This window comes from Amblyomma americanum, chromosome 8 (assembly GCF_052857255.1).
Source record: "Amblyomma americanum isolate KBUSLIRL-KWMA chromosome 8, ASM5285725v1, whole genome shotgun sequence".
NCBI classification, from domain to species: Eukaryota; Metazoa; Arthropoda; class Arachnida; order Ixodida; family Ixodidae; genus Amblyomma; species Amblyomma americanum.
In genome coordinates this window covers 84,139,184-84,163,325 of record NC_135504.1, presented here as the reverse complement: position 1 = coordinate 84,163,325, position 24,142 = coordinate 84,139,184, and the positions used below count along the sequence as shown (strand labels likewise).

The 24,142-nt window shown below is 49.1% G+C and overlaps 1 protein-coding gene across 1 annotated transcript in view; it reads left to right on the top strand.

Moving 5' to 3' along the window:
* The window catches only part of dachs (unconventional myosin-IXb-like dachs), a 487,807-nt gene that overhangs the window by 225,125 nt on the left and 238,540 nt on the right, over window positions 1-24,142 (top strand). Inside the window, exon 2 of the mRNA XM_077635211.1 lies at window positions 10,106-10,255. Coding sequence (XP_077491337.1) covers window positions 10,106-10,255 — 150 coding nt within the window. The remainder of the gene's footprint in view (window positions 1-10,105; window positions 10,256-24,142) is intronic.

Below are 24,142 nucleotides of genomic sequence, written 5' to 3'. Positions count from 1 at the left end.
GAGTTCTGTTCCAGGTAACACCGCGGATGTAGTGGCTCAGCGTCAGGTCCGGACTGGTGTCTATGCAGACACTGTTTGCCGATACGTGTAGGCATCTGAAACGTGTTGTGAACAGTGAGTTTGAGGTTCTGCAGGAGCATTCAGAGCCTGCGACCTCGATGTGTCGTTGTTCTGTATGCTGACTGTTGAAATCCCCACTGATTAGTAGAGGATGTTTCCCTGCTAGGTGGTGTAGCCCTCGCAGAAGTGATTCTACAGATTCCATCGGCTGGGACGGGGGTGGCATGTATATTTTCTATAAAGATTGAAGCAAGTGTATGTGTGTGATGCATAAGTTCAGTGATCACGCAGGGCGTCTCAGACGTGATGTGATGAGTTTCATAGGTGAGGCAGCGGTGGATGAGTGTGGACGCCCTGGGTATGCTAGTGGTGGCTGAGTGTGTAGATGTGTAGCTGGGGAGGGTTGCCCGGTGGGCAGTCTCCTGGAGAAGAAGTGTATGGGAAGTGGGCCTGAAGGATAAATTGCAGAGGTGAGCGCTTGGCTCGGAAACCGCGGCAGTTCCAAGTTAAAATGGGGAGAGAATGTTCCGCTCCGTCATATTAGAGGATAGGAGGGTTGAGGAGGAGAGCGAGACGGGTGTCAAAGGGTATGTGTTGTTCAGAAAAGAGGGTTTGTGCTTGCGGAGGTAGGGTGGGAGGAGTGGAGGTGGTCTGAAGCTGGGTGAAGCGATGGGTAAGGTTATGTTCCATGAGCTCCATCATCTTGGTAAGTATAGCGTCCATGCGCTGCTCAAGTTTTTCGGTGATAGTGGCGGCAAGGTGACTAAATCTGGCCTCAAGGCGGACGTCTAGCTCTTTTAGTTTGTGGTCAAATTTGGCACCGAGTGCAGCGAATTTAGCGTCAATTTCTAGGGGTGTGGGAGGCGGTGTGGCGTCTGAGGTGCGCTGCTTCTTTGCAGGAGGGGTGTTCGAAGTGTCTGTGGATGGGGGGGGGGGGGGGGGGGGTTGGGTTAACGAGAGGGGGTACGGGTTGAGTAGGCAGAGGAGGGGTGGGGGTGCTTAAAAGAGACGAGATACGGCTTACCTCGTCGCGCAAGGCCCGGAGTTCCTGGTCTCTCGAATCTCCTTGGGAGGACTGGGGTGGTGGGGGATGACCGGGTGGCGTTGCCAGAAACGCGGACTGCCCAAATGAGACACGAGGAGTTTTTGCTGCTGTTCTGTCGGTTTCTGGAAGTTGACCGGGAAGCCGTCGAGCTTCGTCTGTTGGCTGTGCTTTGTTGATCACGGCGAGACAGCCGCGATTTAGACGGAGGAGAGAGAGAGCGTTTCTCGGAGACGCTAGTTTACGGCCCCGTGCTTTGCAGTTCCCAGTTCCGGTCATATGTGGGCCCCTACAGAGAATGCAGCTGGGGGCACGTGAGGGCACATCTTCTTTGCGATGGGATTTCCCGCAGCGGGGACATTTATGAGATCCTGGGTGGACACACACATCCGCCCGGTGGCCTGGGACGCGGCAGTTCGTGTAGGCGTCTATATGCCCTTGGTACGGTGTACACCTGTGGAGGGCTCCTCCATAAAGAATGGCACGTGGCACAGGTCGAGCACGGAAGGTGACTAGAATGGAACGCGTGGCCCCCATTCGGCGGGCGTCCACGATGGGGGCTTCCGGGTTGCCGGTGATGAGGTCCTGGAGGAGAGCTGTCGGGGTTTCATTCCAGTACGCATTGGCGATGACTCCGTGCACCGCTCCGTCCGGTGGCGCTATGTAAGCTGCGACCGCGAAGTTCTTGGCTTAATAATGGATCTGGGTTACGCGAACCAACGCGAGTGCGTCAGCTTGTAGGGGCGGGCTTAGTGTGCATGTGTTGTTGAGTGGGTGAACCCTGATTTCGGTACGCGTTGGTTCCTGACGCTGGGACGCTTGGAGGATGGCTTCCCGTAGTAGTCGGGCGGAAGCAGGTCCAGCTGCAGCCTGCCTCGAGACCTGAAGACGATCTTGTAGTCAGCAGCCGGGAGCGGCGGCTGCTGCCGCGAACGCTGCGCAGCTGCGCGCGTTGCTTGCAGGTGCGACTTGTCTAGGCATGCAGCAGGTGACATGGGGGCACCGCTTGCAGACGCTGCGGTTTCCTGGCTTCGGGTTGACGTACAGAGGTCATTGGAGCGGTCAGGCACACTAAGGACTTGAGTGCAGTCACTTGGGTCATAGTCGCTGGGGTGAAGTCTCTCTCCCTGCACCTGCACCTCCATGGTGGTGTGTTCACGGGGGCGCGACCGCGAGCGAGCGCGGACACAGGAGGCGGCGTTGTTGGCACCACAGCGCCCGAGGTAACACAACTGACGGAGTTCCCAAAACACGCAAAAGATGCGCCGCAGTTGCAACTGCGGCGGCAGTCGCAAGTTCAAAAGGGCATTGAGAGAGATGGTTTCGCCTTTCAGAACCTTCTTGCGGTCAGACCTTGTCCTTTACTACAGACGCTAGCGCCAACTACTCCTTTAGTTACGTTCAAAGCAGTAGGCGAACCAAGTTGCGGCTTCAGCGGAGGTTTCACTAATTAGCCGGGACAGAAGCTGCCCCCCCCCCCCCCTCGGGTTTAACTGCATGCGCCTGCCGCCGCAAACCTGGCCGCCACGGTCGGTGGTCTACGTAGGGAATTTGGCAATGAAGTGTGATTATGGTCAAAATAATCCGCGCGAAAACCGCACCGCTGGTATCCGCGGCCGAGCGGGCATCCTAATGTACGCGACTTCATGCATTCGAGAGCGCATAAGTTTATAGATGCATATGCCCGTGCGCTATAATTACTGCAATGGTGTCAAAATGAGCACTTCTGCGATTTTAACGGCAGGGTCAGCGTCGCTGCTGTCGTAGTACTCCTCGCTCAGTGGTATTGCCACTTGTTTATTACATTTTTTTCCACGTCGAGGGATACGCGGCGGCAACAGCTGCTTTTTCGCTCGATGCATGTATCTCCAGCCGCGACGCTTTCTGCAGCGCGAATATCGTCGAAAAAAAAAAAACGCTATATGTATCCCGGCCTGAATGCTTTATCGCATTGGCCGTATGTCTGCGCTGAGACTCTGCATTAACAATGAGTTCGTGTGAGCGACAAGTCCCAGAAAAGGCTCTCCGGTGACCATGAGCCCACGCATATGAGGTCGCTGTTGTCGTCCACAAACCCACGACTGAAGCTGGAAGATCTAAAACAGGAAACATGATTCCTCAGCACGATAAGCGGCTCTTTTCCCGAACGCACACGGGGGCCAGACGCGCATGGCGCTAATGATCTGATTAGGCTGTTTTATTTGCTCAGCGTGTTGGTACCCGCGAAAAGTGCTTCATAAAAACCGACCTTGTAGTGTGTCCGCTGTTGTTGTCTGTAAAACGATGGGGGACTTCTTAAAACACAACACGCGCAAGCTATTTCTACACGAAACATATGCCAGGTGTTTCATGGAAGCTGATCACTAGTTTTTAAATACAGGCTTATTGAGTAATGGAGACGGCTTCTGCGCCAGAATAATACCAATGTCGGCGGACATCACAAAACAAGTGAATGAATTTAACTACTTAGCCGGTTAACTAATTTCTGGTAATTAACCTTTAACCATTACAGTTAGACGCCTGGTTGAAATTAGAGACTTGTAGCCGATCGTTAGTAATACACATCAGTTTTAAGAGTTTCGAAAAGGCGAGAACCCTGGCCGCTATGGCTCAACAAAGTTTGGCCATTTCGACTAGTTACTTAGGGCTTGCTTTGCCTGCATGCTTTTCGAAAGCGCGTGTATTTTGGCACGATGTAGCCAAAATTTGTTGAGGCATGGCGGCGAGGGTAATCGCGTTTTCGAAACTCTAAAAACTGAGGTGCATTTCTAACGACCGGCCTACAAATCTCTAATTTCAACCAGATGAGCAACTGTAATGGTTAAAAGTTAATCATCAGAAATTAGTTATCCGGATAACAAGCTAACCTTATTCACCGGTTTTCTGATGTCCGCCGGCATTGGTATTAACCTGGCGCAGAAGCCTTCTCCATTACTCAATAAGCCTATTTTTTTTTTAACTAGTTATCAGCTTCCCTGGAGCACCTGGTATATGATATATGTTTAGATGCGCGCGGACTGTCCTTATCCGCACTGGGAGAGAAGCTAAAGCTTAATTCTAAGTCATGATAACGATGGCGGGCTAATTATCTGACTACTCCAGTTGATGGGTCCCATATATCCTGCATGCGATGCCTCAGTGGGAGGCTAAGGAAGTTTGCCACTGTGGTGTCGTGCAAATGGGTACCACTTATCTGCCGGTGGCCATGGTGACTCTGCAAAATTTCATTAATGCCTTTCGCTATGAATCCAAACAGATTGTCTAAGCTGGAGACAGCGATAAGATTCTCAGATCTTAATATATTAAGAAACACATTTGTAATTCAGTGAATATAGCATTTTAGGCTCCACGCTTTCCGCAGATATGGACAGTCGGGAAACTTGCTCCGGGGATGCGACCCCAGTTCGGTCGCCGCTTTATACCCCTGTCACACGGGCATTTCGAAGGCCCTCGAACCGATAGTCTATCGACTCAAAGGCGATCGAGCGCTGCTACACGGGCAGTTTTAATGGCCATCGAGTCAATAGTCTATCGAGTCAACGGAGCAGCGCGGAACTCCATCGAAATTTCGAGGGCCTTCGAGCGCAGCCCAAGGTTGCTAGCGTTGCTTCGAGCGGCGCCAAGCGCATTTTCGTACACGACACATTCACGGTACAAAAGCATGAACAAACATTATTAGCCTAAACTTTAATGGAAGCAGTCCGTACAATAATTTTAAAATTGTATAAGACTGCTTTTAAGCGCATTAATTTCGCGTTGCGGTCTTTGCGTTGCTTGCGTACTTAGCGTTGACAACATGGCGGCGCCCTGCCCGCCCGCTTCACAGCGATAATAGCTTCGTCGCTAATCCCTCGAAGCAATATCGTGTTCTAAGCCTTTGTATTCGCCTTCGATTTGTCGATTCTTACCCTCGCATAAAGTTTCAAGAAACAAATATTAAGGCGAATTCTCAGGTCTTAAGCCTGACGAAGCAGCGCTCCAACGCAGTTGGACTGGCTTGGTTGTGGCTCATCTTGTATTAGATTGGCTACAGCAGTGTCTGCTTCTGTCCGCCGCGTACGCGCAATTAAAAGGGTTTTAAACGACATGCGCGAATGCTTGTATTTAAGCCTTTACTATATATTTATCAAATATTTTTGTTATTTTTGCAAAATCCGAAGTAGCGATTGTGGCGCCACACAAGCTTGGCCTAAGACACGAGAACCATTTCAATGGCCATTGAGGTTTGCCGTGTAGCAGCGACACAACTCCTTCGAGTTCGATGGCGATTGAGAATTTCGAAGACTCTCGACTCGATGGCCATTGAAACTTGCCATGTGACAGGGGTATTAATCTCAACGAGACGCGAGCGCCATCTCTAGGGTTGTATCAGTACCACGTGCAATGTGCCACGCCCATTGGCTGCGCTTGGTCACTTGGTCAATTTGCTGCATTGCCGGTGTACGCTGGTTCTCTTTATGACTCTGTTTCTACCCCCCCCCCCCCCCCCGGGCATTGTCCTTGGCAAGAGCTATACACAGGCGGAGAGGCTAAATTTGTAAACATGAGTTTTATTCTTCTCTAGTCCAGCGAATATGGTAAAAAACTGACCCTATGGTTCTTAAGATACTAAGTAAATGAAATAAATTGAAGAATGCATAAGCTGTTGCTAGACATTCATAACGTCTTTAGTCGACGTCAGAGAAAACACTAGGCTGTACAAACATTTCCACAATGAGCTAGCAATTCAAAATTTAAAGACGCATTATAAACTCTGTGACTCCGTGATTCGTGCAAGATGGGTTTAAGGCTTTTGAGTTGATTATGGAACTCAAAGCGCCATTCATTTTGCCACACACATTTTATTTCTTTTCGCAAGGGTGATGTGTAGGTCTCCGACCGGGATGTTATTGGTGTTCACTGCTCTATTCACAGATTCACTAGCGACTCGCTCAGCCTACAATGACTATAGGTTATTTTTCTGGGCATGAATAGCCTTTCCACACAACAAGGGAAAAAGCGGGTGCTTCCAAGAAGTGACAGAGTTCAGAGCCAACGCAGAACCGAGCGAGTCAGTAAACTGAACAAACTTTTTGTATTTCGGGTGTTGACGTTGGGCTATTCGTTCGCAGTTGCTAGCAGCCCAAAAAGTTCGGATGAGAAAATATATGCGTTCGGGTTTATTCGTCTGATCGATCGCAAGGCTTATCCTACGCCAACGCAGCCAACGTATTCGCGGCTTTTTGATGAATCCGTAAAGAAACTGTTGTATGCCTTACACGAGCGTTTCAAATTATTCAGTAAAAGATATCGTTCAAAAGTCATGAGAAATATGATAATTCCTTTCGTCCAGGTGAATCGTGCAATGTGGTGGACATTATGAGCTTGCTAGAGCTCTTTATTAAACGATTAATTAACTAAATGTAATTAATCTAATTTCTATTTTTAATTTTAGATGCAAAATTGCATCGCGAGGCCAAATTATATCGCGAAATTGAAATCCGGCAATATCGCAGGTGAGCTCAGGTTTCTAATTTTCATAATCGGCAGTGTTATTCGAAATATCCACCGTCAAATATACGCCTTCGAGAGTTTGATGAGTTGGCTTTCCCGCAAGAGCGGATCGCACGGCGAAGTATCATCGCTATGTTACTTTAACTGTTCCTGCATCCGAAAATACACAAACGGCATTTGAATTTGCTGCATCTGAAACGTGATCGGCGCCATTGAATGAATATGCAATGCATGAAAGCTAACTAAGAGAGCTTTTAAGTGCTGATTGTCAACGTTGGATATTTCGAACCACATTTAAAAATTTTGACATTTTTAAGTTAAATTAAACTAAAAATTTAAAAGCCGGGCTCACCTTCGATGTTAACGGCCCTAAATTTTGAAATATAATTTTGCCGCCTAAAGTTAATAATACAAAGGTTGATCAGTTCAATTTAGTTTTTAACGGTTAACTACAGAGCTCGGTCAAGTGCATGATATCCGCCATGAATCCACCTGCACATGCCGCATTGTCGTATACCTCATCGCTTTTCAAAGAAAAATTTGAAATAATTTCAAACACATGCTAAATAATGCCGTGAGGTCGATAAATTCTTGTTGGAGAGCACCTGCAGCGACAACCTTTTTGCTATAGTTTGCAAAGGTCAGGTTGCATGGTACGTCTGCCTCGTCCCCGGGAGCAAGCCTTTGCTGAGCTTCAAAAAGTGTGGAAAAAATAACAAAACGGTGTTATGGGGTGCTGTTCATGAGAAAAGCAAAACGAGACGTTACAAACGGCTTATTTTTAAAGGTACGTTCATAGTTAACGTTAACAACTTTACATGGTTAACAACTTTACATGCTCAAGTTTCCGCGCGTCTGGCATCATTACACTTGTTGCAAGGAATTTCTGGCCGAAATTCTGCATCTTTATCCTCTATAGAAATGTGGTCTTGTCTAGAATGGATTTCTGCAGTGTTTTGTCGCTATTGAACATGTAATAAAACCCTATATTCGAATTCCCATGGCCGGCACTTAGGTAGGCGACACTACTTCGACTTCAACCGCCTTTTATCGTCTCTGAAGCTTGTTTCACTCTCTACAGCACGCGAGTTATGTGATGCTGTTTTCTTGCAGAAAAGTTTGCTGGGTGCATTTGATTGCTTCACGGTGCCAGCAGCGCTTTAAATGAATGTTCCTAGACCAAACGCCCGAATCTGCCGGTTATTATGTACAGCTTGTGCAAAGCGTATATGCTTAATGATACACACTCAGCGCATGTTTAACAAGTCTAGCGCTTAAGACGGTTTCGATACCGACCGCCGCGGTCGCATCTCAATGGAGGCGAAATGCTAGGCCCATGTGCTGTGCGATGTCAGTGCAAGTTAAAGAAGCACAGGTGGTCGAAATTTTTCGGAGCGCTCCATGTAGTGGAATGGCCTGCTTCCAGCGGTTTTTTTTTTCGACGGAAAATTTTAAATATGCGTTGACAATCTTTACAATCCTGATACAAGCTTGACGTTTCATTTCGACATTTTTCTGATATTTTCGGGCAAGCGCAGTTCCGTATTTGATGCTCTTACTGCTTATCGTTTAATTTTTCATGGAAACGTGGTTCATGATGCACAGTCTTATACCAGTTTTTTTCGTGCTGAATGTATTGTTTTTCCGCGTATGGTAAGCCGTCGTACCATATCATTTTTTAGTGTCTCCTAATCTGAAACCAAACGCACCTTTCAAGTATGTTTCATAAAGCACTGATAACACGCCATGATCAGTGTCTGTATCTGCCCACCTGCTTGGCCATCCGAGTCTGCAGTATGTTCCAAACAAATAAGAAAACAAAACTATGGCGTTCCTCATAGCCTGAGTCGCTGTGGTAGGCAAAACCCCAAAAACCATGCTGACTGCTGGCGACATTTTTACGTACAATATTTCTACGCCATACAAGCAAGCCTCTCTCTCCTGTTAGCTTTTTTTTCGCCCCTTTTTCCTACTCCTTGGGTGGTGACACAAGCTGGCCTGCGTATGTGTCTATGTGTATATTCTATTTCGACATACTTGTAGAGCGTTAGAGGGCGACTTCCGCTCCATACATGAATATTAATAAATAACGAATAAATATATACTGGATGTTTCTGGTCGTTCGGATTCAGGTAGCGTTGTCGGGCCGGAGATGGGAGGAGGAGGATCGGAGACGTGGTTACGAAGGGAAAGACAAGGGGAACTTTATGCATACTATTTACATAATGTACAAGTAAGGGCAACTGAGTATTCCTCTCAGTAAAGGGAGCTTCTTAGCAGACGGGTGTCTCTTAGCAAGCGGATGTCTCGGTACCAAACCAGCAGTTCGTTAAATACCCTTCGTATTCCACAGATCTCTGACTGGGGAATACGGTTCGGAGAACGATGTCCAAGCAAACGATATGACGTAGACACTGGTGGTACCGCCCAAGGCTGGGTGACAGAGCCGATGCTCTCACAATTCGTCGAAGAAAAGGGTAAAAGACATTCGCCGAACACTGTCACGACAGCTGCTATGTCAGCAATCCCGTGGGAAAAGTATGTCCAGCCGTCGCCCAGGAGGGGCGTGAACGACCTTTGACTTCCTCGCCTGTTGTCCGAAACGCTGGAACTCGAAGTCGTAGCCGTCCGTCAAATATCATCCCTAGCGTGACTGATCAAAAGCAACGCTCCGTCCGGTGACCCGATGGCATACTCGGCCACGTGGTGCCGCCATTGTCGCCGCTGCTTCCGCGAACGCCAGTCCTTGCAGCCGCGTTCCCTCCAGAAGCCTTGTTCGTCTTCACATTGGTTTGGTTTTCTAGAAATTCTGGTCGACGGAGCCCGCGTCTCAGTCCATTTTGGCGTGAAGGCACGCCGGGCATAACAGGGTCAAGACATGATTTAGGTGCTCAGAGAGGCTTTAAAGTCTTAGAAAAGTCTGTGCACCGATGAAAAACCTGCGCTCATAAAGTGCCCATTCATTTGATGACGCGTAGAAACTTGGAACAGAAGAGTTGAGTTCGAAAATCTTCTGTTGCCAGTTGGATCCCTTGATTGTAAACTGGATCTAAGGCTCTTAGTTTTGTCATCGCTCTCATTTGTTGGTGGGAGACAGATATATGTACCCGCGACAGTTTGAGGCAATGCTGTTCTTCCAACATTTATGCGACTGCAGTTCTGTAATCGATTTGTAAAATGTAAAAAACGGTACGGAAGACATGCTGCCCCCTGGACTCATCACATAATCTGTAAGGGGGCGTCGCTTGACCCTTCCTGCAGCCCCAACCCCCCCACACACGCACACACAGTGGGCACTAATGGTGCTGCTGGTGGGGTCTAGCTAAACCACGCCGTGTACTCATGAGGTCCAGCCAACCTTGTACGCTCGAGCATCATCTTAAATTAAATCAACGATTACTTTCTGAGCTACAGTTGTTTAGATAATAGCGCTGTGGTTTTGTGGCCCTTCGTATGCAACAAGCCGCAACTGACTGTCGGTTAATCCTTCCCGTCCTTCTTGGTGCGCAGCCTCTCTGGGATCGTTGCATGAGCCGGGCCCCCGACCCCCAAGCAGCGCATCCTACCAGCGCATCCGGGTGCTGTCGACACCCAGCAGGGCCGTGACGTCGCAGCGTCGCTACGCTCACCACCGCAAGCGAAGTCCCAGCAGCGGCAGCGGTAAGTTACCGGACTTAATTGATGAGCCATATTAGAGGCATGCGAACTGCTAAGAAGCGACTCGGTACACACCTCTGCCTTATTCTAGTTGAGAGCTGCATCCAAGCTCTGCTCTATTGATAAAAATCGCTCTCTGATGTTCCGCCAGGCGAGCACGACGTCCGGCAGCATTTAGTGGAAATTTTTTTATCGTCATCAACTCCAGCGCATCAGCCAATTGCAGGCGGAGCTAGCAGAAGAACGTGCAAGTCGCAGATGTAGCAAATGCTGGGCAAATGTTCCATTGTTACGGGCCTCCATCTTTGGACAGCAGCGGCATCCTCGTATGCGGGAGATACGTCATTCCTGTCTACACTACTGACGGCTGCGCATCGGTTTTCCGACGAGATGATGATGCTTCCCTGGCCTGGTTATCGACATTTAGTAAAGTAGCACTACTAGGCGCATTTTCCGATTTCGGGAAAACTTATATACGCCACTGAAGCCTGCTTTGTGGCAGGCGGCCCACCTGCCCATCGGGTTGTGGAGGGAAAGCCTTCACCTGGGTGGAGGCCTTCAAAATAAGTGCCTTCAGGGTGAAGGTCTTTAGGTCAAAAGCCTTTGTAGTGAATGATTTTAGGTCAGATGCCTTATGGTAAACCCTTTAGGGTGAAGGCCTTTAGGTCAAAAGCTTTTGTGGTGAATGCCTTAAGGGCAGAAGCTCTATGGTAAAGCCTTTAGGGTGAAGGGCTTCATGGTAAATCTCTTTGAAAGAAAGGCGTTTCGTACAAAGGCCGTTATGGTAAACGCCTTTAGGTCAAAGGCCTTTAGTCCTTTAGCACCGTAACTGGTGCTACTTCACGATATTCCACTCCCAGTCATGCTAAACCACCTGCTATTTTTTTAATCAAATTCTTGGCACAGGGAATTGTTGCTTCCGCGAATCGGTGATTACTTTCTACCGTCGAATAGCTGAAGCCTGCCCCGTGTAGTAAAAAACAACTGCGGCCTTTTTTTCTTCTAATACTGACAGACTGCTGTGATTGGTCGCTTTGATTCTTAGGTCTCTTGAATGTTGCATGAACCTCCACACTCGCCGAACTCCGTGAGCATCAGGGATTTTTGAGGCTCAGGATCGTTCGAAACAGCGTTTGTCCCCCAGGGGCGCTGCGAGTTGGCGGAGCCTTTTCTGAGGTCACACGTCAGAAACGGGGCCAAGGCGCGCTCGAACTGGCTTTTGCTACGAGAGTGAAATAACTATAAGAATAAGAATGGGGTGGAGCGCGTATGGCAGGTTCTCTCAGATCGTGATTAGCAGTTTACCAGTATCCCTCGAGAGAAAAGTGTACAACAGCTGTACCTTACCGGTACTCATCTACGCGGCCGAAACTTGGAGGATAACAAAAAGGGTTCATCTCAAGTTAAGGACAACGCAGCGGGCTATGGAAATAAAAATGACAGGTGTAACGTTAAGAGACCGGAAGCGGGCAGAGTGGGTGACGGAACAAACACGGGTTAATGACGTCCTGGTAGGAATCAAGAGAAAGAAATGGGCTTGGGCAGGGAATGTAATGCGAAGGCAAGATAACCGCTGGTCCTCAAGGGTAACGGAGTGGATTCCCAGAGAAGGCAAGCGTAGCAGGGGACGGCAGAAGGTTAGGTGGGCGGATGAGATTAAGAAGTTTGCGGGGACAAGCTGCGAGCAGTACACTTTCCTCGTCTTCTTTGGTTTTCCCTCTGAAAATGTTGGTGTTTGCCGAGAAGTGGCTCATACACGCTTTCGGCCTTGCGGTTGTGCCTCCCCCATGTATTGTGGTGAAGCAGGCCTTCTCCTCGGCAGGAGCATCGGCGTGGTCATCGCCGTTGTGCCATAAACCAAAACACTTCGACTTTGAGCTTTTGCCACGACTGTGAGGCAGATTCTTATATTTTCCAGATGAACACTCTATTTGCCGGTAGTTAAGAGCTGGCATATAATATTTCTTACGTGCTCTGCGGCGTAAAATGCGTGTTGTTTTGGGTACGAGAGCTCGATCCCTGGGAAGTATTTCGCAGCATTTCAGAGGTCAGTGCAGAGTTTCCGCCCGCACAAATGCTGGTTATAGCTTGTCTAAATTAACGAGGTGGGAGATCATGAGGCTGTTTACTAAGCCTGAGTGCGAAGGCACCGAGTGAATGCTCCTCTCTGCTGGCTCCCTCGTGCGAGTGACGGCGCGAATACGCTAATCTCTGTGTGTGTGTGTGTTTTTTTTTTGACAGCGCAGAGAGTGCTTCACACCGTCAGAACATAATCGTGCGCATTTATTATAACGGATTGCTCGTGCATGTTAGTGCTTTTAGCCGCGACGAGCGGACGAGCTGCCGGATATTGTAGACGTCTTTGTTGCATGCGAACTGCAAAATAACTCGTTGCTATTTCCATGAAAATATATGAGACACATGCGATTTTTCTGCCGTGTGTTAAAGTCCTATTCATAAACGTTCAGGCTTCCCTTGCAGCGAGTCGTATTCTCCTGCTCGCGTGTCACGGCGGCAGAGAGGAATCCGTTAGAACCCGCGAACCCACGGGGCTTTAAACCCCACGTACGCTATCTTTCGCAGGACTACAAACCTGCGGCTGGGCACTCGCCTAGTGTTTCCGAAACCACCCAAACAACGCGTCTACCCGGAAGTGGATCGTTCACGCTTCTAGCTTTCTGGTCGTGCACCGTGCATTGCGGTGGAGCACGTTTTCGCCTTGGCTGGCTCGCTCATCGCCGCAGTACCAGCGTAGGCGTCAAATAGATTCGACATTCCTTTTCCTCATGCTGCGAGATAAAGTCTAAAAATTTAGATGATGGACATCCTATTTGCTTTGTATGCAGTTAAAGAAGAGCTAGCATTACATCTATTTTTTTAAGTATTGTCCTGCACGATGAGATGCCTGTTGTGCCAGGAACAATGCGGAACACAATCCCCAGTACATACACCCGCACTTCAGAGGTCGGTGCAGAACCGCTGACGGCGCAGATGCTATATAGTGACAGCCGGCTACTTAAATTACCAGCAGGCTGAGGTGACACATTACGGGACTCTTTACTAAGTGCGAACCAAAGACACCTAACTAATGCCTATGCTCTGCTGGGTCGCGTCGCCTGCCGCCGTCGCTTGCGTTCAACCTGGCGCGAGTGACAGCGGTGCTCGCTGCGCGCAACCGGCCGTAAAGATGTCTACCTCTATCATCTGAGAGAGTATGGAAACGTAAAAATTAGCGAACTCCTTTTTGCATCTCCTCCAGAGTCGCGAAGGCTGAGCTCCGTGTGCGCGTAGCAAGCAGCATGACGGGCATATACCGTGGACGTGACTTTAGCCATGGGCTTACATCGACGTCCGCCGTAGCATTAATCATAATATTTTAGGCACGCCAGACACATCTTTTGACAATTCGTTCGAAACAACTACTTCTTGCAGCCGAGGCAGGCGTCAAAGCTACGAGACCACGACTGAGGTCTTACGCGCGCATTGTTAAGCCAATATGAACAGTTTCAGGGAATTTGTACCTATATTTGTTTATTTCACCTGTATGAAGGGACCAAGAAACCAGATTAGTCTAGAGTACATCCAAGTACATCACGATAAAGCACTCGACTTCAGGTCTTATTAATAAAGTCGACTTCGTTTTGCCACCACCAGCAGACATCGTTAAGCTTTGAGGCTTTATCTTTGTAGTACCATCGCAAAACACGGCTCTCCAATTAACCCCGTCCTTTGCCAGCTGCGCCCACCCTATGCCTGCAAACTTGTTAATCTCATCCGTCCACCTAACTTTCAGCCGCCCCCTGCTACGCTTGCCTTCTCTTGGAATCCACTCCGTTACCCTTAACGACTAGCGGCTATCTTGCCTTCGCATTACGTGCCCTGCCCAAGCCCATTTCTTCCTCTAGATGCCCTAAGTAGACGTATTCGCTTACCGCTTCCAGCGCCTCGCTGCCAATCGTAAACTGCTGTTCTTCTCCGAGACTGTTGAATATTACTTAAGTTCTCTGCATATTAATTTTAAGGCCCACCATTCTTTTTAAAAAGGCCTGTCTAACTCATTGACGTTGTTTTGCAGTTGATCTCTTGAGTGACTTAGCAAGGCAACTTCATCAGCGAATGGCAGATTATTAAGGTATTCATCATTAATTCATCCCCAACTCTTCACATACAGGACTTTGAGTACGTCCTACACACAGTGAATAGCATTGGAGGAATCCTATCTCCTGCCTGACGCCCTTCCTTATTGGTATTTTATTGCTGTCTTTATGTAAAATACTGGTGGCTGCGCAGCCGTTATAGATATCCTCCAGTATTTTTACATAAGGCTCTTCTACACCTTAATTCCTTAGTGCCTGCATGACTACACAGGTTTCGACTAATTCATATGCTTTCTCGTAATAAATGAAGGCTATGTATAATAGGGGTTGGTTATATTCTGCGCATTTATCAATCACCTTATTGATAGTATGAGTACGGTCTTTGGTTGACTACCGTTTGCGAAAGCATACATGGTCATTTGGCAGATTGAAATGTATGGTTGTCCTGATTCTATTAGCGATCACCTTAGTAAATACCTTGTAGGCAACGAACAGTAAGCTGATCAATCAGTAACTTTTCAAGTCCTTTTCTCATCAACCGGCAACAGCGCGAGCACCAAGGCACTCGACAGTCGCGACGAGTGTGGCCTTTCCCTTGACAGCGAAGACAGAGCGGGGGTCTACCAGCGACCACCAAATTTGCAGGTTCCCCGGCAATGCGAATCTGCTGAGGGTTGCCCTGACGGTGACGCCTGTCTTCAGATTCAAGCTTAGCACTCGAGTTGCCGATTCTTTTTTCGTTTACTTCGAGCAAACGCCGCCACTCCTTCGAGAACTCGGTCACTTGGCCATAAGGTAAGAAGGCCTCATGTACTTCGTCCGCCGCGTTATGAAGTACCCAGTTCACTTAACTCGCACCTCTTGCTTGTTGGGATCCATAACAAGACATCGGCGCTACTTGATACTAATGCTCCCGGCAGCAAGCGATTTTTTCACAGCTTCTGAGTTCCTAAAGGTGACTGCCCGCACATGATTAATCAGAAATGCCCTGAAGGCTACAACCTCCGGAAGCAATCCCTAACAAACAAGGGCATCCCTGTAGTCGTCGACCCTATACGGCCGCGCTCGAACGCAGCCGTGATAAAACGCATTCTTTAAAACAATGCTACCTGTTGGGAGGCGGGGCAGCATAGGTTCGTATCTCTCGTTATCTTCAACGGTAATGCTCTTTCCGCAGCTCGGCAGAGCCGCTGACATCGTTCCGCCAGAGCTCATAATAACACGTCCGTTCGCTGCTTCAGCGACCAGATGCGGAATCCATAGGCCGCAAAGCGCGTTGCTTCTTGGCGAATAAGGGGAGACCTAGTAGATGCGTTTACTTACGACGGTATGCTAAGATTAAGTGTGCCATTATGAAGGCAGGGAAAAATTTAAAAATAAATGTAATAATAATAAGGAAGTAATGATAAATACAACGCATTCGCATTCAAAGCCCGTAAGTATAGTGCTAGTGTCCTCTGTGATTTTTATTTATTAATTTATTTATTTATCAATCTATTTATTAATTTACCTATTTATTTATATATTTAATATGCCATTAATGGGGGCCGTCCTCATCATTTAGTAAAGTTTCCTGGCCTTCATTCGGCCGTCACTTCGTCCCTCCCTCACATCGTAAAGAATTAGAAGTTTAAGTTTGTTATTTTTTCATACTACCTACAAATAGCGACTTGGAGGTGCTGCAAAAGGCGCCCGTGTGCCGCGCGATGGCAATGCACCTTAAAGATCCCCAGGTGGTCCTAATTAATCCATTGACCTCCACTACGGCGTCCCTTACAGCTCGCGTGTCGCTTCTAAACGTTTAACCCGGCAATTAATGAACAAGTCATTATTCGCTAATAAACGCATAATACAGGTCCACAACGCGATGTTTTGGCGAAAGAAATTTTGAACACATCGTACGAAGCTGTTGCCTTTTTTGTAGCGATAGCTACATTACGGTAGCATTTCGAGCCTTCAGCGTGGCGGCGCCGCCACCCTGTGGCCGCCGCCATTGTGTCACGTGGCGCGGAGCAGCTGCTGCTGCTGCCGGCGGCGTGCCGCGCCGGCGAAACCGAGCTGCTACAGCTGTGCGCATGCGCCGTGTCAGGTGGGGCGAAGATGAAGAAGAAAAGCCCAGCGAAAGGGAGCGGCGAAAGAGTGCCTTTGCAATTCAACTAAGCAAGATCCACTCGGCCAGCTGTAGCTATCGCGTCACTCCATGTTTAACCAGAGCTAAACCACCGCCAATTTTGTGAATGTTTATCCGCGCCTGATTAACAGAGAACTCGATCATATGTCTTCGTTTCGACGTGTCGTCTACTGCAGACTCCGTGCGCACTGCAGATAGATGTGCAGCAGGGGCCTTGCGAACTGATCAGTGTGCCGGCTTTGTGTTTTGCTGACCAAATCAGTCTTCTTTTGCCGCCACAAGAACTTGAGAAGGAACAGACAGAGAACACGGCTGTAACCGGGGTTTCCTTCTAGCAAAAACTCTGAATACATGGAAGACCAAAAATTACCACAGGACCATCAAAGATTCTCCAAGTTTCAGCTCTATGTGTACGCGTAAGCTCTGCTAGTTGATATGCTATTATAGCGTTACAAATCACGTCGCATGCGGTAAATCGTCAAGCACGCAAACAGTATTAGTCATTACTTGAGGGCGATTGTTAGTCCTTTGTGATCATTTAATTGTATGCTGATGCCAGAGGCGTATTTATACTTGGGGATTAGGGGACGGTTCCCCCAACGCGAACAATTTTGGGCAGGAAAACCGTGCTGGCCCACATTTTTTTTTAAGGAAAATGGCCAAATTAATGCAGCGTTCGAATGGGACTTCACCCCCTCCCCCAGCCGCCATCGCCACCTCCAAGAGTGACCCATAAATGCGAACCTGGCTGATGCAGGTACTGCCTTCTACACAGCATTTGCTTGTGAACAGTGTATACATACACATGTTGTCCATGTTAGGTTTGATGCGTTCGTTTACAAGGGTAATTCTTGCTTACCCATGTCGAGTCCGAGTTGCGCGCGCACGGTGCCTGCTGTAAAACCTGCGAGAGAAATGATTCGACTCTCATCAGACTTTCCTCACTAGGACGCCTTATTCTTCAACTGCGAAGTTTCTGGGAAAGCTGGCTCTCCTTTGTGACTGCATGGCTGACCTTGGGTGAATGCTGATCAGCAATTGCTCCCGTGCTGTAAATAAATTATCCAGCAGGATGAATCGCTGGGAGAGTTGGTTCACATCGGTTACCCGTAAATGGGCTGCACACAATAGACATACACAAGAGATAACAAGATGGGACGGGCGCAAAGTTAGAACTGAAGTTGCGGATTTATTTCAGTGGCCCCTGTAGATATAAATGTATGCGCATTCAATAAACTTCTAAATTTGCGCCCTTCCCATCTTATTCCCTGTTGTGTACGCCTGTTCTGCGCAACCCACATACATGTAACCGATATGCTTCGTATTCTGTTGAGGTCACTGCACTTAGGGCGCTTGAGTTAGAAAGGTTCTATGGCAAGCAAATAAAGCAGGAGGGCTGGTTGAGGCTCCCTCTCAACCTCACCCCGTGCACCCCAGCTCCCATTCTTTTCCCTCTCTCACTTCGGCCGCACTGATCTTTCTGCGCCTGTCCCCCTTCACCTCCACATCGTCACATTAACTTCTCATGAGGGTGAGGGGGAAAACGCCATCACGAGAGCTCGCCTGCATAAAGGTGCCCGCGTGGACTTGCGAGATTTTTGTGCGCGAGTGCAGCAAGCTTGTAATTCCCGGGGCAAAAGTAAATTTACGCGAGCCTCTATGAGATGGCGCCACTTGCCTCGTCATGTTCATGTGACCGCGTTCCACCAGTTCGTATCTTTCTTCGAGGGATATAAAGCAACGTGTACTCCTTTTTTGTTTCTTCCGGCTGATGTAGCAACCACTGTAACCTCCCAGCTAAACTGCGCAGGATTAGGGTTATGATATAATATTGGTGACGTCCGATCAGTGCGTAAATGGCAAGCGGATGTGCGCACTGGCCTGTATGCCGTCACTAGTTGGCTTCGCCGTCCCGCGCAGCCGAAGTATGTTTTCGATCTGTGCACACTTGTGAGTGAGTCTTTAGTATTATTTACGAAAAGGCTAAGAAGGGGCCCCGCAGCGTCGCACTGTTATCGTTAGCTTAGCAATCTGCGAGAGTATAAACGTATTCATTTTCGATTACCCAATCTCAAAACAGTTCTCAATGCTACGCGTCATAGCTGCGTGGTTGACTTTTATCACTTTCCATTCGCGCTTTATTTACAACGCCACTTGCTGTCAACATTAGACGACTTGAAAGATTGCAAATGCGAATCAAATATTGAAATGTTCCTAAAGCGGCCTTCACCTTATAGACATAATGCGGCGAAGCCCACCGCCTACTTGACACGTTTCTCGCTCGCACACGAAAAATCATGCACTACTGTACCGTTGCGAAGCCCATTTATGAGACAGGGTTCGAGCGCCTTCATTCTTCTCAAATGTCACCATTAATAAAAGCAAAAGCATTCGCTCGTTTCCGAAATATTCCGCTTTACCTTGGAAGTGAGCTGGACAGGCGAGGTCTGCATCGTGCCTTTGGGATGATTCAAGTTCTTTCTCAGAGTCAGTGGAGCGTTGTGCGCATACAGCTGCGTGAGTCTTCATCGTCGGCAGCCCGCAATCTCTGTCACCTAGCGTTTCTCCTAGATTAGTCAATTGCGCAGATCTTCCGTCGGTGATCGGTTAGTAGTCTGGGTCAGCACGTTCCACTGAGTTTGAGTGAACACGTCAATTGAGCGCCGCAGGCCTGCACAGCTCCGGCGTGCCTCTTAGCTCGTGCAGGTCCAGTGATGTCATTTATTTTTGCGTCCTTTTCATGAAAAGTGTTAGCTGGAGGCTGTGCTTAAATACCAGACACGGCGTCGCACGTCGCCGGACGAACTGGGGTGCCGAGTAAGCACACCCACGAAGCCATTCGAGGCTTCTAGAAGTGGCGCAATTGATAAGCCTGCAAACATGAATATGTCGCAATGGCAGGTCGCCGCGCACTCTCATTCGCCCTCCTGCGCTGACTGCCCCTCTCATGTTACTTGTGCCGGCGCTTTCATCTGCATGTGCTTTGCTTCCTTTGAAGGGGGAGGTCCCAGGCTAGCGCGGCCACTTGCCATTTAATTTTCACGATTTTAAAGCGCGTTCGCTGTTTTCCTCTCGCTTATGATAGAAAAACAACGCTTAGCTCCTGACATCACGAGAAATTGCCTGCTTTTTAATTCTCAATTCTTTGTGTTACGGGCGACGCGGCTTTGAATCCTCCAAAATGGCCAGAAAATCATTTTTTCGATAATTGTTGTATGCTCTTGTATGCCTCGTATCTTTTTTTTTTATGCTGTCCAGGCGTTTCATTGCTGAAACTGGCCCGGAAGTACTCTAAAAACAAATTGTTTCGTGAACCGCGGCGGCTGCGTAGCGCGTTGCGGGGAAACGTTCGAAATATCGCCGCTCTTCTCTGTTAGCTACCGCCGCCTTAGCCGCAGGAAATACGCAGCCCCCCACAAAGGCCTCACTCCTCTGGAAGCCACTATGAGGCGAAACATGCAAGCCCGCACACTAGCAAGCTTAGCTCGACACAATAAGATTTGGCCCACACAATACCCAACAAAGGCATGCCCGGCCTGCGGAGAGATTTCATACATCCTCCACATGGTTTGGAACTGTCCCGAGCATCGTAAAGCGCACAGTTTACAGGAACTCGGCCATGAGCAGTGGGAGGTGAAGCTGGCTCACACAGAGCTCCGCCTTCAGCGCCAGCTGATCGGTCAGGCCTGGAGGGCCGTATTCGACAATGGTTTCCCGGATCTGGGCAGCGATCACTACATAATCAGCACCTCGGTATCCACCCTGAAACTTAAAGAGAACAATCGGCGAAATTTGACTCACGGACTGGGAGCGGTATAGACAGCACCCCCAATTAGCCCAGGCCCCGGTCTTCGAGTGGTGGCGGAGAAAAACATTTATTAACTATTAACTCTGTGCAGAGAGGCGATTGGGTTGGGGCCCTATTGCCCTCGCCCCCCCCCCCCCCACACACACACACAAATAGGCAGAGACCCTATTCCGGGGCCAAATTGGCAAGCAACGCCGCCCGCGTCCGTTGAACCAAGGCCTTCTGGGTCTTGAGGTCTTGATAGCTGAGCAGTGCCGCCTCCCAGTCCTCTGGTGGGGTTTGGGCGGGGGGACAGATACGCTTGTGGCCATGCTTCAGAATTTTTTTTGAAATTCGTTTTTTAGGAAAGGAAATGATGCAGTAACTGTCTCACTTATCTCGGTGGACACCCCAACCGCGCTGTAAGAAAAGGGATAAAGGAGGGAGTGGAATAATAATAATAATTGGTTTTTTTGGGGGAAAGGAAATGGCGCAGTATCTGTCTCATATATCGTTGGACACCTGAACCGCGCCGTAAGGTGAGGGATAAGAGAGGGAATGAAAGAAGAAAGGAAGAATTAGGTGCCGTAGTGGAGGGCTCCGGAATAATTTCGACCACCTGGGGATCTTTAACGTGCACTGACATCGCACAGCACACGGGCGCCTTAGCGTTTTTCCTCCATAAAAACGCAGCCGCCGCGGTCGGGTTCGAACCCGGGAACTCCGGATCAGTAGTCGAGCGCCCTAACCACTGAGCCACCGCGGCGGGTGGAGTGGAAGAAGAAAGGTAGAAAGAGGTGCCGTAGTGGATGTCTGCGGCGTAATTTCGACCACCTGGGGATCTTCAACGTGCACTGACAACGCACAGCACACGGGCGCATTTTGCGTTTCGCCTGCATCGAAACGCAGCCGCCGCGGTCGGGTTCGAAGCCGAATACTCCGGCTGAGTAGACGAGCGCCTTAACCACTTAGCCCACCGCGGCGGGTCCATGCTTCTCCTGCAGTGGGTTTCAAACCAACCAACTGCTGTTTCTCTGTTCTTTCACTCCCACCTTCTTCCGTTACTAACGGTGCGTTTGAGGCATCCACTGAGAAGTGAGACGGTTACTGGGCCTATTCTTTTCCTCAAAAAGCCATTATTAACATGTATTCACATCGCACACTACACTAACTTATAGCATTTCTCCTTCATCGAAATGCGGCCCAGATCGAACCAGCGCATTCAGGTCAGCAGCGGAGCACCGGCGAGAGTCCGTGATAAGCATTCTCGATTTTGGATCCGCGGAAGCGAGGGCTATTGCGACTTCCTATGCTCGATTTGAATTTAGGCTCGAAAGGATAGTCCATCGATATTCATTCCCCGATGGACTACGGCAGCCGTGTAGAATTCCGTGGGCGACGGCCCCGTGATGTCCACGTAGTAGACGCCCCTTTTAGATCCACATTAGAGAGTTTTAGTTTCACGTACGCAGAGGGTTCACGTACGCAAACGTGAGAAGTCTACGCAGCCTGCACGCAGGTGGTTTGAAACCCTTATAGTTACACGTACGCGAAACACGCCGCGCGTTACGCCTAGCGCCATCTACTAAGAAACACAGACACTGGTTGTAGCCAAAATCATCCAAGACAAGTCATTAAGCAAAGCCATTCATAGCGAGACCGTTGCTATGACGACGACAAACGCTACTTCGTCAGGCTTAGCAGCTGAAAAATCGCCCTTCTGTTTGAAAAACAAAAGCTATTTGTCGCTTGAAACCTTATGCGAAGGTAAGAATGGGCAAATCGAAGGCGAATACAGCAGTTTAGAACGCGATATCGCGTCGAGGGACTAGCGACGAAGCTGTTATCGCTGTGAAGCGGGCGGGCAGGGCGCTGCCATGTTTGTCAACGCTACGTACGCAAGCAGCGCAAAGACCGTAACGTAAGAATCCTAATCTCACGTACGGACGTGAGACTCGCGAATAGAGAGTAGAGAAAAGAGAGTTTTAGTTTCACGTACGTAGAGGCTTCACGTACGTAGAGCTCTTACGGGTGACCAGTGCGCATGCGCAGAACGCAAAGGGTATGCGCGAGTATCACGTACGTACGCGAGATTCGGATTTTTACGTTGCGGTCTTTGCGTTGCTTGCGTACGTAGCGTTGACAAACATGGCGGCACCCTGCCCGCCGCTTCACGGCGATAACAGCTTCGTCGCTAATCCCTCGAGGCGATATGGTGTTCTAAACTGCTGTATTCGCCTTCGATTTGCCCATTCTTACCCTCGCATAAGGTTTCAAGCGACAAATAGCTTTTGTTTTTCAGACAGAAGGGCGATTTTTCAGCTGCTAAGCCTGACGAAGTAGCGTTGGTCGTCGTCATAGCAACGGTCTCGCTATGAATGACTTCGCTTAATGACTTGTCTTGGATGATTTTGGCTACAACCAGTGTCTGTGTTTCTTAGTAGATAGCGCTAGGCGTAACGCGCGGCGTGTTTCGCGTACGTGTAACTATAAGGGTTTCAAACCACCTGCGTGCAGGCTACGTAGACTTCTCACGTTTGCGTACGTGTACCCTCTACGTACGTGAAACTAAAACTCTCTAATAACTATTTATTCTCCTGTATGAACCATACGAAATTCTTCGCACTGAGGAGCACCTGCATGATGTACTGTGGTACGCATGAAGCGATATATCTTTCCATATAGTCGGATTGCATAGAGGTAATGATGTGTACTAAGTTTACTATTGTCTCTCAAGCGCGCGAGCCAGTGCTTGTCGTCTGCCTTCGTGTGCAGTCGTGTCCATGTTACGCGGGAGCGGAACGATCCAGAGCGTATGGCGCCACAGCACTGAGATGTTATCCGTCCCCTCTGGTAGGCATATGTGTGGATGTGTAAGCGGTCTAGCAGGCGGCGCGAGTAGCCGTCTGTGAGAGCCGCGTATACTGGTTCTCGAGATGGGTTTCCCGCAATTCCTGATAGGAGTTCAGCACCCCCAGCGCCGTCAGTTTGGCGTTGGAGGTAGCCACCGGGAGGTCCAGTGCACGCTTTGTCGCCTCCCTGATGATGGCATCAATGCGCTCGTCTTCCTGTTTGGTGGCGCGAAGGTACTTCACAGCGTAGAGGATCCGGCTGGTCACGAAGGCTTGGGCAAGCCATAGCGCGTCGCTGTCCCGCAGACCAGCACCCTTGTTCGAAACGCGGTGTATCATGCGCCCGGCCTGTTCGCGTATGGGCTTAAGTTTCGCTATAGTATAGATTCCGGCCTAAGCCTGTTATTGATGAACAGACCCAAGATACGGACCACTTCTCTGATGGGACCGCCCGACAGGGATATGTGTAGAGACGTGTTGTCCTTTTGATCTTCCCTGACATGAAGAAGCTCTGATTTTTGCTGGAGCACATTGGATACCACAGTCTGCAGCATACGCATCGACTATGGAGGCGGCCTGCTGAAGGCGGTCCTCCATCTCCACAAGTCTCCCCTCTGTAGTCCAGATTGCAATATCGTTTGCGTAGACAGCGTGTTTTATGCCCTCCACCTACCAGAGAGGCATGGGAGACTGCCCGCCTCAACTGCTCCACAATAGAGTCTCAAAGGACTCTGGTAAAGCGGGCGCGAGACGGGGCCTTGTCGTGCGGTGTCCGGGACTAAGGATACCGAACATGTAGCGGGATTTTCTGACTTCAAAACACTCTTTTTGAACATCTACCCGCCGCGGCGGCTCAGTGGTTAGGGCGCTCGACTACTGATCTGGAGAACCCGGGTTCGAACCCGACTGCGCCGGCCGTGTTTCGGTGGAGGTGAGGTGTAAATGCGCCGGTGTGCTGTGCGATGTCAGTGCACGTTAAATATACTCAGGTGGCCTAAATTATTCCAGAGCCCTCCACTATTT